This window comes from Sparus aurata, chromosome 11 (assembly GCF_900880675.1).
Source record: "Sparus aurata chromosome 11, fSpaAur1.1, whole genome shotgun sequence".
In the NCBI taxonomy this organism is placed as follows: Eukaryota; Metazoa; Chordata; class Actinopteri; order Spariformes; family Sparidae; genus Sparus; species Sparus aurata.
In genome coordinates, this window is record NC_044197.1 from 26,143,308 (window position 1) to 26,157,747 (window position 14,440).

Consider the following 14,440-nt stretch of genomic DNA (forward strand, 5'->3'; position numbering starts at 1 on the left):
AGCAGTAAACCGTCAAAACCTTAGTCTTATCTGCATTAGACAGACACAAAGAACTGGTCACTGTTCACATAATGTGATTATGTTTGTGGTCCTGATCCTCCATTCCGAGAACAAATAAAATGATATGTTGAACTAAAAAAAATATATAAAAACTCCTCATACGTATGTCCTACCTCTGGTCCTGGAGGACCAGGTGGTCCTTGTGCCCCCATTTCACCGATATGACCCTGTTAAAAAATACAGAAGACACAGAAGGTCAAAAATAGAAACTTTTTTTTATCATTGTGTTTTCTTTGGCTCCAATTTTCTCATACAATTCCTCTCTTTTATCATTTACATAATGTTTTCTGTCATTTTCGTCATGTAACAATCTGGATCAGAAAGATAATATTTCTGACTCACTGTGATACCACATTGTATTTTGAAGCTATCTGATATGATGAAAAAAAGCTTAATTTACTCTGCCTGGTGAAGCGCAAACAACAAAATCTGCACTGGTCAATCATAAACATAAGGCTGCATTTGAACTTATATATCAAGCCTCAAGGGAAGGTCTCAGTCTCAATAAACAATACAGTTATTCAGATGACTCTAGGACTGTAGTAACCTAAACTGCAACAACATTTGACGCTTAATAAACAACATCTGGATGTGTTAATAATGCATTATGAACAAGAACAGAGGGGCATTTTACTGATTCATCTTTATTTTTAATCTGTGCTTGATTCTGCTGATAAGCACACACATGTTTAAAAACTTTCATTTGGCTTCATGAAAAAGCCAATGTGTGTAACTTTGACCAAAACGAAATTCAGTTTACAAGCTCACAAAAAGGGAGGCCTGATCTAATTGTGATACACTGTGGTTACTTGGCTTTGTCTATAAAAGCCTTAAAAACCTGTCCGACATGGCATGTCTGCACATTCACACAAATATGGAAACACACACAGATGCACGAATAAATTCACTCTTGGATGTGCACACACACACATACACACACACACACACACACACACACACACACACACTCACATACATACATACACTCACAAGAACATACCGTTGGTCCTGGCTTCCCTCTTGGCCCAGTAGGACCAGGCGCACCAGCAGCACCCTGAAAGATACAAAAATAGCACTCTCAAACTGGTTTACACACCCTTTGTGTTTGTTGTGTCCATATAACTTTGCGAATGCCTTGATGTGAATATTTGCACAAACCCTAATTCAAATGGGACAAGCATTATGGGGTGACTTCATATGATTAATGAGTCAACATCTGCATTTATTCAAACAAAATGAATTTCTTATTTGTGGAAATAATTTGATTAATCTTTTTCTGATTTAGCAAAGACAAATGTTCCTGCTATTGACCAATTACTTGTCACTGCAGGAGGTAAACAGACATCCCTTCTGTGTAATTTACCATCAAGAAAAAAACTGATGATAATAACAGTTTGATGTACAACATGTTCAGATATTGCACACCAGGATATTGTGTTTTGCTTAAAATCTCCTTGTATGACAGCAGACATACCTTATCACCTTGGTATCCCATCTCTCCTGGTTGGCCCCTTTGTCCCACTTCACCCTGAATTTCACAGTATCATACAGAGATATAACACAACACTACCCTGCCACAGTGATGACAATATGAGCATAGATAAAAGATAGATACTGTAGACAAAGACCCGTACATAAACGGGTAACATGACTGTTTGATACATTATAAAACACTATCTAGACAAGCTGCTATCAAAAAAATCATGAAAAAAAACATGAAAGCCGAAACACATTGTGGAACGATACCAATATTTAACAAGACCATATCATGATATTTGAATTTGAGTTCACATTGTTGGGCATGTATACAAATGTCAACAGAAACTTTTGCGATGTTCCAACTACACGGCTAATGAGACATTAGACACAGATACACTGCAATAATATAAATATTTAGATCACCTTATCACCTTTCAATCCAGGCAGGCCGGCTCGTCCTGCTGGGCCCTGCCACAAGGAGAGGAAGGGGGAAAGTTGCAGAATCACTCAATTAGACAGAAAGAGAGGTCGGGGGGTTATTATTTGAGAAGAATCAGTGCCTTCATTGACTCAATGATTCAATGACTTCTGCAAAACAAGTGAAGCAATGGAGGAGACTGATGAATGATGAAAGTTGACATATTAAAATGCAAACTAAATCTATGACGATTATTATGATTATTCTCTGGGTAAATTTGACAACTAACAGTATTCTTAATTATTTTCCTAAAATCTACGGCACCTGCTGTAGTCAATGTAACATACCTGAGGTCCCACCATACCAGGCAGTCCTCGCAATCCCTCAGGCCCTGGGTCCCCCTGTGGATGGAAGGAGGCACACAACTGTATTTATGTATCACAAACATGCAGACACCCACACACACACTTTTGATCCTCAGTAAGTGTTGTTATCTGAAACCGAATGGCATTTTTCACACTTAAAGCGAAATTCTTGCCAAAGAGCAACCAAGGCTTTATTTGTGATTGAATATGAGTCAAATCTTCATGTAAAAGCATAATTACGATGAAAGGTCGCACTCAAGATCAACACTTTTTGTCTGCCATGACGGCAGCACGCCGAAGATACAGCTACTAAAGTGAGTTGTTAAAAAACTTTCTTTTTAGTAAACTCTGTGTACACAAACAATGTTCTCAATGCTCGTGTTCATGTGTAGAGACTTGGTGATACCACGAGCAAAGTTTCGTGTTGTGTCGAGCCTTCTTAGGGCTCTATCTTGCACTAAGCGCAATTGACTTTGTACACTGGCGCTTGTATAATTCCTATTTTGCATTCGGCGCACATTGGAATTTTCCCTCCACAGAGGCACGTCCTTAAATTAGGGAATAGCTTGCGCTCCTGGGGGCGGTTCAGCGAAAAGAGGAGGCGTGTTCCGGTGCAAATGTTCACTGGTGCTATTTTGCTGTTTCAGAAAACAATTCCGCAACAGACCAGAAAAAACTTAGTCTAAAGTCAGTGGCGCTTATTCAGATGCAGTATTTTAAGGGCGCATGCTTGGCCATAATGTAGCGTGTGCTCAACGTGCATACACTTTGCTTCTCTCATCTACAAGGAAGCAGTTGCCGTTTTTGCAAAGCATACAAAAAAAGTTGAAAAGATTTAAACAGATATGCAACGCGCCCGCCGTAGCCCTGAGGGTCCGGGAGTGGCAATGCGCGATGTGCTCCTAGTGGAGCGGGTGGACGGAGATGGAGATGGGGGAGGAGAAGGAAGGGGCACAACAGGAGCAGGTGGTGCGTTTGGAGACTTGAGGCGATGCGCCTCAGAGGCCGCAGCAAAATCACCACCCGGTCAAGACGGGCATTAATACCTTGCCGCATCCCGGACAGTGCGGTCCGGTCTGACAATGCTGCCACGGCGTGTAGTGGGTCTGGATCCTCTGCACCTTGGTGTTTGCATTGCTCCCTCATCAACTGACCGTTGCACACTGCTCGGCCCATGCGCACTGCTCCCGAGGCCCAGTGCGATATCCTGGGGATGCCAGCCTTAGAAACAATTGTGGCAATTTCCTCCCACGCCCGTTTAACCAAAGATAATTTGGATGGATTTCTCCCATCCCCATACGATGCCACTTCTCAGTCTTTCACAGCCCTGACGAGAACGTCGGTCTCCTCGGCTGTAAACCGCTCCTGGCGTGCGCCTGGCAAATTCGCCATTATAATAGCAATCCGCCATGGAACAAGCGCGCCTGCTTTTAAAGGGAATGTGAGATGACGCTCTGATTGGTTTATTGCACGTTACGCCCAAACCACACCTATGACTAATGTAGCTACTTCAGACCAACCCATTTCAGATTTGCGTCGGGTGCAAGAGTCATTTATCCCGCTGGCCTAATAGTGACAGCGCCTGAGATCCGCCCACAAAGCTACTTGCGTTTTGCGTTTGATACTTGCGTTTCAGATCGTTAAGATAGAGCCCGTAGTGTTTTAAAAATAGCGATTTTGATGCTAGCGCTAATCATGCTTTTACACAAAGGTTTGACTCATATTCAATCACAAATAAAACCTTGGTTGCTTTTTGGCAAGAGTTTCACTTTAGTGTTTCCAGTTTCTTCTTGGCAGAAACGTTATTTTGACATGAGAACTATCTGCTGTTTCCTACACAGGGCATTCCTTTTAGTCACGGCCTTCCAACAGAACTAAGCCGTGTTGACAGTGTATCCTGTTGATCTGTATGGGTCTGGGCTTGGCCCTGCTAACTGCTGCCAGCCCACAACATCCACTCTAATTGACTGAGGCAAGGTGAGAATGGCTAGAATGTGTGACTGGACAGAAAAATATCCTTTACAAGACAGTAGACATGTGGTTAAGCTGGCCACTGTTTGTCTGTATTCAAGTCTAAGTATGCACAAGCACATGCACATGCACATATATACCATTCACACAGATGCACACAAACACAATAAACTAAACACAGCCCTTGTTTCCATTTATATTCCATTGCCTATAGTAAAGCAAGTAGGTAGCCTGCTCACTTGGTCCCCCTCAAATCCAAAGTATTTTGATTCTTGTTCCTACAGTTGAGTGTTTGAGATCCACTGTATAGAATGCTGAGTGTACTGTATGTGCAGAGATTGACACTAGATGGTTGTTTTTACACTCATTTAATCAAAGTGCACATTTTTTCTGCGTTAATTAAAAATCGGATTTTATGAGGCGGCTTACGAGATTTGTAACATCACAATTAGTTTTGATGCCAATTTCTAGTCCAATATTCAACTTACAAGTGTGATTTGGAAACTTGAAGCCTCCAGTGCACATCCAGAGAGAACTGTCTTGTTGTGACATTATGTGTCCAACAGTAAAACTGTGGAAATAAAAAATAATGAAGTATTCATAGATTCTGGAAATTTAAATGAGGTAGAATGAGTAGATGTCAATTTAAAGTGGCGTATTTTATGGAGAATTATTAATGTCTGGAGGGGATCTTTAAGGTTTCTTATATCTTTGAGACATCAGGAAAGTTTCAACAACAGGACAAAGAGTGAAGAGACACCAGAGTTTGTTGCAAAACTGGAGAGAAGACAGTGCCTGCAGCATAATGAATACAAATAAATACAACAATGACAGGAAATCTTGAACTTCGTATCTAACTTGAGACTGAAAATGTTACTATCAGAACACTATCCTCTATCCAAACTTCTGTCACTCTCCTCAAATCTGTGAAAAAAGTGAGGGGTGAGTGAGAAAATATGGTTTAATTTTATGTCCTCATAGACATGTGGCCCAAACTTGGAGTCCATCTGGACTGTGTAAAGCTGGTGTTTGATGCTACAGTTCCACTGCGGTGCTGCAGCCGAATAGACACAAATCACATGCACTCAATAAAACAAGGCTTTCAACAGAAAACACACGGAAAATTACGTATTGAAAGGAGGAGATGAGCTGACAAAAAGAACTTTCCCAAAAAACTGGTGTCGACCAGCCCGGCTGAAGTGATCTGGTACATCAACATCCCACACAGAGCCTTTGCTCAAAATGCTTCCAAGATGTGGCCTGACTGCCAGTTGGTTAGAGATCATCCAAACCATTTTCTCCAAAGACGAGTGGTTAAAGACTTGACGAATACCAGATTGCTGTATTCCTGTACTTATAGTTTCAACACAACACAATCAAACATCAAATGTTTTGTTTTGATTGTTTCATACACATTACACCTAACATGGCAAAACTCCCAAAACACTGTAAGTAAGGTTTGTTAAGCAGTAAAAAACACAAAAAAATCCCCAAAAATATCAAACAACTATTTTTGTCTCTGTCTCACCATTTTGCTTTTCTATTTAGGATGTAAAAGAGTGTCTGGCTGTCTCACATTTTGTTGAGTCACACACTGGCAACAACATCAAGTGCATACCAGAACGAACACTTGCTGCTCTGTTTCTGCTCTTTCAGATTACTTAACAAAAGTTCTGACTTTGTGTAATTGCCTTCCAATAAATGAGCAGAGCCACAAAGGTGTGACTGACACAGGGAAGTGAAAATTTGTTTTAGATTTAGATGTCAAATTAAAGCTCTTTGTGAGATCTATCCTGTGTCAAAATCATGCAGCTGGAAAGTTGACTAAATATGAATTACATCAAAGACAGGATTAAGGATTTTGGCTCTCTTGTATGATTATTCGAAAGTACTTACAGGCAATTCATTGAAATGGACCAGTAACTACCAAATCTGCTTTAATTACAACTAATTAATTCCTCTTTCAATTTGTGTCATTGGCATTGTTGTTTGGCCATATCCATAATAAATAATTCATATTACATGCATATCATATTCGTACATTTAAGTCTCTAAACCTATTCTTGTTTGATGTTGTTCTGAAAAGCTTGCAGCCACATGAGTGATTAGTGAAGTCATATTTTGCTTTCCTGACAATCTTGATTAAACCATATCAGACACAAACTATTATTTAAAGAGTGAAGAGATACTGGATTATGTTCAAAAACTGGAGAGAAGACAGTGTCTGCAGCATAATGAATACAAATAAATAAAACAATGACAGGAAATCTTGAACTTAATAATAATTAGCCACACTGTTTTCAAAAAGAACTTATGTCGGAGTGACCATCATCGCTATTCATGCTAATGATATTTATTTTGATAGGTGGTTTACATGGTTGCCATGGTAATTGATTATGTTGGATGTTTAACCACATCCCCGTTGTCTGTTTGGAATAAATTGTTAACCAAAAACCAGGAAGTAACACTGGCTATAGTGGGGCCTTAATGTTAAACAAAATTACAAAAGTTGAAAACAGATTCAGTTGTATGATTTAAAGAATGAAAGTGTTTTAAAGAGCAGTAGAGCCAATAATATATTAAAAAGCGATTAGAGAAGACATGGTCCGTGGCCACATGAGTTTTAAGTGACAAGGTGCCTTCCAACATATGAATTTGTTTATCCTATGACCAAAGCTATGCCTTCACAAAGTCAGATTTTGTCACAATCTACACCCTTTCAGACCTCAAGACGCGGGCTGTGCAGTAGTGAGGCAAGCCATATTAAAGATATAAAAAATTGCATTAAAAGCTAAATTACAAGCACATGTGGTGTTTATAGATCAAAGTAAGATGCTGATTCAAACCACACACACACACAGAATAAGAGATCAGCCATTCCTACAGAGAAATCTGACAATCTCAATGTCTTCTGAGTTTGACTTTGAATGTTCATGATTTGACATTTATAACACTAGTGTGTGGTTCATCTATAAACATTATAAATCTGCAGCTTTTGTTTATAAACCTGTATAATTGCTTGATAAATGTTTTACAAAGCATAAATAGTGGATGTATAGTTGATTCCATTTTATGTTACAGTTAAGTCAATGTTAAACAGTTGATAAGTGTTACAGTGATCCTCTTTTCCACTGCATCTAGATGATTAGTGTGATTGCCTCACACATGTAACCCTCTCTGTGATAATATTCTTGTTAAAGGGTGTCTGCATGTTTCATGTCTGTGTCCGTAGTAAAAGATGACATACAGCCAGTACCTGAGGTAAATGTTAAGGGGAAGCCATCCAGATGTGTCTAGAGCACACATAGTGACCCTTGAAAAACCCCAATAAATCCCCATGCTACGAGGACAGCAAACCAGTATAAATGAAGCTTGAAATTATATGTACACAGTTGTCTCTATTTTGCTGACATGAACCGGGGATGTTTTAGAGGCCTTTTTTAAAACTTGTACGTTCCACAGTTGAGAAAAAACAAAAAAAACAGCATGCTGTCTTTAAGGCCTGTGGCAGTCTTTACTCTTTCTAACTGCAGTGATAAGACAGAGCCTCCAGGCTGGTTATGTTGGTAGAGCGGAAGGAGAAGGTTTCAGCGAACAGTGGCGAAATGAACTCTTGATGCTACCTGCGTGGTGGAGCTGATAGGTTTCACTTTAACTTCCACCAGGTCCGCTGCGCTATATATATGTATGTATATATATATATATATATATATATATATATATATATATATACACACACATATATATTATTGATTTACAGTGTGTGCCCCTAAATTTTGTGATTGCGCTCCTAAAATTTCCAGTTAGGGGCCTCTGTGCTCCTAGTACAAAAAGTTAGTCTGGAGCCCTGTATTTGTATCAATCCTGATAACAAGTCAGGTTAAATAATCTCAGTGGTTTTTTGGAAGGTACTTATGCAGCAACAAGTCTGGGAGAAAATCTATTTGTAATACAACAGACTTTTGTAGCATTCATGTTGTTTCCACATTTCGACGAAAAGTTCATGATTCAGGAATACACTGAAGTCGTAAGAACAACTTTGAACATGAATACACTATTATCAAAGATACAGTCCCTGAGGATTTTAGTAGTGGCTGTCATTAATAGCGAGAAATACACTGCTGCCATGAAAAACAAAAAGCCTTGGCTCAAGTTCAGCACATCCTGCTATCCATCATCCAAACCACAATCCAACCACTAGAGACAGACATGGAGAAAGAAAGATGGACAGACATGCAATCTCGGAAACAAGAAGAGACAGAAGCAGAACTGTGAGCCAAATGAATGACTGATCAAACCAAGCGCCTATTTGGCATGGGAAATGTAACACATTAAAGAAGATAAACATTGCAAAACTGATACTCACCCTCAGGCCAGGAAAGCCGCTAATGCCAGTCCCACCAACAGGCCCCTGTGAAACATCACAGCAACATCCTTAGTACACAGGATAGGACACTTACAGTATTACACATTCCTTATTCCCAAGACTACATTGGAAATACTGTGTCACTTTATGTTATCACGCACTGACATCTGCCATGAGAAAAGATCTCAACAGACATGTCTGAAACCCCCAAAATGTACAAGGCTGATTAGTAATTTGGATACTTGTCCACAGAAGAAAATGTGTAAATGGTCAGTACTGTCCATCTTCTGCTTTTTTTCTTCAAGAATTTGCATCAGACTTGGCGTAAAAGTTTTATCTGTGTCAAAATCGTATCCACTTTTGTGTTTTTCTATTAGACACTATACATACAGTTCACATTAGGTTTATAAGAATAGTCTGTAGGATCTAGCCAAGTACTGTGCTCCTGTAAAACACAATCACTGATGAGAGAGGGCAAGTCAGAAGCAGAGAAAGCCCGATTTTAGAGATGGATGACAGAAAGGGGGGAGGAGATGAAAAGTGCAGGACAAAAGAGAGGACAGCTGATTTCACCAGGAGGTTCTCACCTCATTGCCATCAGGACCGGGAGGCCCCCTTTCCCCCACATCACCCACCACACCCTGTGAGGGAAGTACATCCACATTCAGTTTACAAAAGTCTGTGCAACCACTGCTAAATATACCCTCTACTCAGTTTTCTTCCATGCAGGTGAATGAACAGAACTGTATTTAGCTTTTTACTCATCCTTTTTTCTACTTTCTTACCATAACTTCATTTGTATGTTTTCTGTTGCGCATTGCATTTACTTTATTTAAAGCTTGGTACATGCTCGTTGCTGATGAAGATCAAATTTGTATTGACATGGTGTGAATGAATGCTTATTTAATGAAGCAAGATTAGCATGTATTGGTAAGCTTATGGACTGGCTTACAAAAGCCCTTAGGCCACAGACTCTGATCCAGTTGGCCAGACATCGCTCAATGTTCCAGAAAAAAAACCTTTGGATGAAAGAGACACTGGGCTGCCTGCCCGCTTGGCAACTTCAACACAGAAAAGCTAAGGCTTGTTTTTAAAACATTAACTTTTCACAGTGTGAGGCCTAACTTTGACATTCCGTCTGTCTTTATCTTAATCTAACTGGCTTTTTGTTAATGCCACCCTGGAACAAACTTGGCATTGCAGGACCAATGCCAAACTATATGCCATGGAGCATTTCCAATATGATTTGCCACACCTTGAATAGTGTTAAATCCTCTTCTTTAATCTCTCTGCACTGTTTAACCAGTGGTCCTCAGTGTACTGCCCTTATAACACATTCACAGGAGATGCAGTTTACAAATGAATCTCCTGTTGATGTCCCTGGGGTATTTGTGGATATGAAGTACTGCCTTTTTAAGAGGACATACGTTCCTTGTATGAGTATTCATCCCCCTTAGACTTTTCTAGATTTTATTGGGTTTTTTACCATTTGTTTACACAAAGCATGCATAATGCTTTGTTTTTGATGAGACACAAACAATCACTGAGACGAAAAGCAGGAGACATATCCTGTATGCATCTATCAAGTGGATGGTAAAGTGTGGTTTTCTTGCATACTGAAAAAAGAACAATTGCTTGTATTGGTTCCATCCATCTAGCCCTCAGTCCTGATCTATTCTCTAAGTACCTGCCTATGAAAAGCCTCACCACAGAATGCTGCTGCCACCACCATGTTCCACTGTGGGAATGGTGTGCTCAGGGCTATTTGCAGTGTTGAGTTTCTGCCACACATAGTGTTTTTGTGGTTCAGTTTTGGTCTCACCTGACCAGAGTACCTTCTTCCACATGCTTGCTGTGTCTCCCACATGGCTTATGGCAAATTCCAAACCTGATTTCCTATGGCTCTCTTTCAGCAAAGGTTTCCCTCTTGCTACTCTCTCATAAATGCCAGATTTGTGTTGTGCACAAAGAATAGTTGTCCTGTGAACATATTCTCAGGGTTACTTTTGGCCTCTTGGTTGCCTCTGTAATTAATGCTCTGCTTGTTTGGTCCATCAGTCTAGGCTGCTGGCTTTCTCTTGGTGGATTTGCTGGTGTTCTTTCTAAACTTAAAGAATTTAAAGGGGCTTTGTGAGATATTGAATGTTTGGATTTCTTGTATAACCTCCCTTTGCTTTGTACTTTTCCTCAACTTTGTCCCTGACCTATTTGGTGAGCTCCTTGGTTTTTTATGATGCTGTTTGTTAAGTTTTGTTCTTCAACAAATTCTGAGGCCTTCATGGCACAGATGTATTTATATTGAGACAACATTGCACAAAGTTGACTCAATTTAGCAAATTATGTAACTTCTAAAGGCAATTAGTTGCCTTTTACAGCAAAGGGGGTTTATATGGTATATCGTGAAACATTTGTTACATCTGTTGTATCTTCGAGAGAATCTCCAAGATTTTCCAGATGCACCACACCAGCAGCTGTATCCCCAGTCCCTTAGCTGTTGGTAGATGAGAAATGTAATTGTATAACTATGAGCTATGGCAAAAATGAAAATGGATTCATTATTACGTGTCTTCCTTTGGGACCAGCTTTTCCAACAGGACCAGGATTGCCCTACAAAACAAAAAGAAAAGAATGTTTCAAATCTGGGATATGAAACGTGTTGCTCACAGGGAAGTGGACTAAAAGCACATTTTAAGCACTGTACTAAAGTTAAGAGAAATTTAGAAAACATATGTAAGAGAATGATGGCACTGATCCTCTGATCGAATCTATCTGAATAGGATGTAGATCACACTCCTCATAAACCATGAAATTGCATATTCTTAATATGGCCAAGGCAGCCTTAAGCCAGGATTTAAGTAATTGTTTCATCAAACTGAATTAACAGTTCCCTTGGCACAAAACAAACTGATGAAATGCCAGCCATAACAGTGTCAAAAAGACCAGGATTTCATTGGGACTGGAATCTCAAAAGAATGAAGGAATGAGTGACATCATTCAGGCATAGACTAAAGGGAAAAAAATATTTTCCTCACATATTTTCTTGGAACCTAATAACGTTAAAAGACAGCTTAAAATATCAGCTGCAGAGCCGACTGCACGTTGATTATTAGAAAGTGCAATCCCAAAATGTCTCATCATAGCTGGCATCTATCAAACATCAGTCAGGTAGTAGGTTGTAATTATCAGACAAAGATGTGCAACCACATGGAGTAGGAAGACCTGAAGAAAATGACGTATAGAGACATCCTATCATCATGTGCACTTAATATAAAGAAACATCACTCACTGTCTCCCCCTCCAGCCCTGGTGGCCCAGCAACACCAGGAGGCCCAATGAAACCCTGGAAATTAGCAGAATTTCATATAACAACACTGTCTGAACATTAGAACAATACCACATTTTCGGCATTCTGATATAGTATTTCTGAGACTTTCATGACCACAACCCTGGTGGATCCTGAAGAAAATTCTGGGGGAATATTTAGTGCCACTGGCTTTGAGTCTGAGCATTATTCAGTCTATACCATCTCTCTTCACATTCTTTGTAACTTTCTTTGAAAACAAACAAGCGTTTTGTGACACTCACCAAATTGCACATTACAACCTTGAGCTCCAACACAGCTGTTGAATTTATTTCCTTCCACATAAAAAGACTAGAAAGCCAAATTCTTAAGTACTGTAAATCCACCATCATTATTTCCATGTTTACTTGTAAACATTCTTCTTCTTCCCTGTCTTTGCTTGGACACTGCTGAATATGTTGGTGCGTTACCGCCATCTGTCGGTCAGTGTAAATGAATTTGGAATATGCTGCTAAGTATGATGTGGGCTGGATCAGTACCTCCAAGTCCCTCCAACACTTGCAAGTCAGCGCATATACTTGAGGTGCTCAAAGATCTGCAGATGTGGCAGCCAATACAAGTTAAATCACATTATAAGTGGATTGTTGGCTAATGTCCATCCAAAATGAAGCTATTCAGCCCCCATGCATAATATTAGATGCGAAAGCTGTTTCTGCAGTAGCTGCCTTTGGAATAATAGTGCCCAGGAGCAGCCACTTAACTCCCACATCATAAATCTGGGACATGAAAGTCTGAAATACATTAGCTGTACTATATTTCTGGACATAGTGACTGAGCTTTTGCTTTGCATTAAAATATTTATGTCAGTTGGCATAGGACATTATATGATTAATAATCCCCTCTCTTCTGCTGTCTCTCTCTCATATCCAATCATTGCTGTCCATTTTGGCAGCTCTTTTTCACCTGCCTGCTTCACTCTGACATATTAATCCCACCTTATCTGCTTTCTCTGAGCTGCAAGTTCCCTCTCTCACTAGCTCATTGGACCGTCTTCTTTCATACTTTCACCCATCTGTTTGTCTTCTGTCCGCCTCTCTTTTTTCTGTTCTCCTGTTTTTGGGGGCATTCCTGCTTGCTGAGGAATGACACTAAGAAAAAACACTCAGCCTTTATAGATACAACCCAGAGCCTGGACCAGCCCCCACAAGCAGTCTCAATTTAGGCAGTATGTCAGAAATACAACTCAGAGGTCTCTCTGGAGCAAAACTGAGGGTCTGACACTGCCCTAATCCTTTCAGGAAATTAAGTGTTCAGTCCAGTGCTACTGAAGAAAAGAGGGCAGAGTGAGAGCAGAGTGCCAATTGTACTTACACGGACACCTTTAGGCCCTGGGTTACCTTGCGGCCCCGCTGAGCCCTGCAACAAAAGACAGACTGGTGAGGAGGACTTATTGTCACAATACCTGCAAGCACAGTGATTTCACATGGTGACACAAACCTGGACACAAAAGACTCTGAATGGTCTGATAAGAGAAATACAGCAGGCTTGACTGACAGACAGCTAAAAGAAAACACATGTTTTTTATACTTTAAGTTGCACTTTATATTTCCTTGTCTGCACTGCTGGCAGTGCACATAGTTTAAGACCACAGACTGCACACGTGAAAAGACAGCAGGAAACCAATTTGATTAGTTTATGAATTTTATTCTAAACTATATCTTCAAATGCAAAGTATTTCTTTACCACCTAATTCCACACCCAAAATGGGTGAAAAAATGCACATAAGGAAGCAGAAAGCAGTGTGCATTGTGCAGTTATCATTAATGATGCTGTGAATTCTTAACAGAGCAATGAAGAATCTAAGAGGATCGATAAAGGAACTGAAAGCATATTTTTGTATTTTTCACTGCACCTGCCTGCCAGGGTAACCTGCAGCCCCAGCTTCCCCAGGAAGTCCTGGTACACCCTGTAGCAGAGAGAGAGCGAGAGAGAGAGAGAGAGAGAGAGAGAGAGAGAGAGAGGCAGAGATTGAGTGAACGCTGAATAGGGAGATTAGATGGATGGATAAAGTGAAAGAGGAGACACACAGACCTCTACCACCATTGCCAACTGAGGAATAAAACAAGCACTGTTCATTCCAGACAGCCTCCAACAAGACACCCCGTCTATTACTGTACCTTTCTACACTACTTCTGCACACCCCTCCCTCACTAACACACTGCTGTTTCATCAGCCCCATGTTGAAATGACACTAAACACTTCATTCATCTGATCCTCCAATCTAGCACAACCTAAAAAACCTCAAAATTACATTGCATAAATCCAAGACCTTGAAGAATCAAGCATTTTCAATGTAATATTCATATTCTGACAGAACCATAAAACATATGTGAGCATGTTATGTTGTTGTTGATTAGAGTTCTCATTCTCAAACCAAAAAATAGTCATCTTTAATCAACAATAAAGTGATCAAATGTTTT

The 14,440-nt window shown here is 40.0% G+C and overlaps 1 protein-coding gene across 1 annotated transcript in view; it reads right to left on the reverse strand.

Moving 5' to 3' along the window:
- col24a1 (collagen type XXIV alpha 1 chain) overlaps window positions 1-14,440 on the reverse strand; it is a 109,556-nt gene that overhangs the window by 47,312 nt on the left and 47,804 nt on the right. Inside the window, exons 9-19 of the mRNA XM_030434034.1 lie at window positions 13,873-13,926; window positions 13,332-13,376; window positions 11,946-11,999; window positions 11,222-11,266; window positions 9,247-9,300; window positions 8,660-8,704; window positions 2,305-2,358; window positions 1,963-2,007; window positions 1,535-1,588; window positions 1,061-1,114; window positions 174-227 (exon numbers count right to left, since the gene is read on the reverse strand). Coding sequence (XP_030289894.1) covers window positions 174-227; window positions 1,061-1,114; window positions 1,535-1,588; window positions 1,963-2,007; window positions 2,305-2,358; window positions 8,660-8,704; window positions 9,247-9,300; window positions 11,222-11,266; window positions 11,946-11,999; window positions 13,332-13,376; window positions 13,873-13,926 — 558 coding nt within the window. The remainder of the gene's footprint in view (window positions 1-173; window positions 228-1,060; window positions 1,115-1,534; window positions 1,589-1,962; window positions 2,008-2,304; window positions 2,359-8,659; window positions 8,705-9,246; window positions 9,301-11,221; window positions 11,267-11,945; window positions 12,000-13,331; window positions 13,377-13,872; window positions 13,927-14,440) is intronic.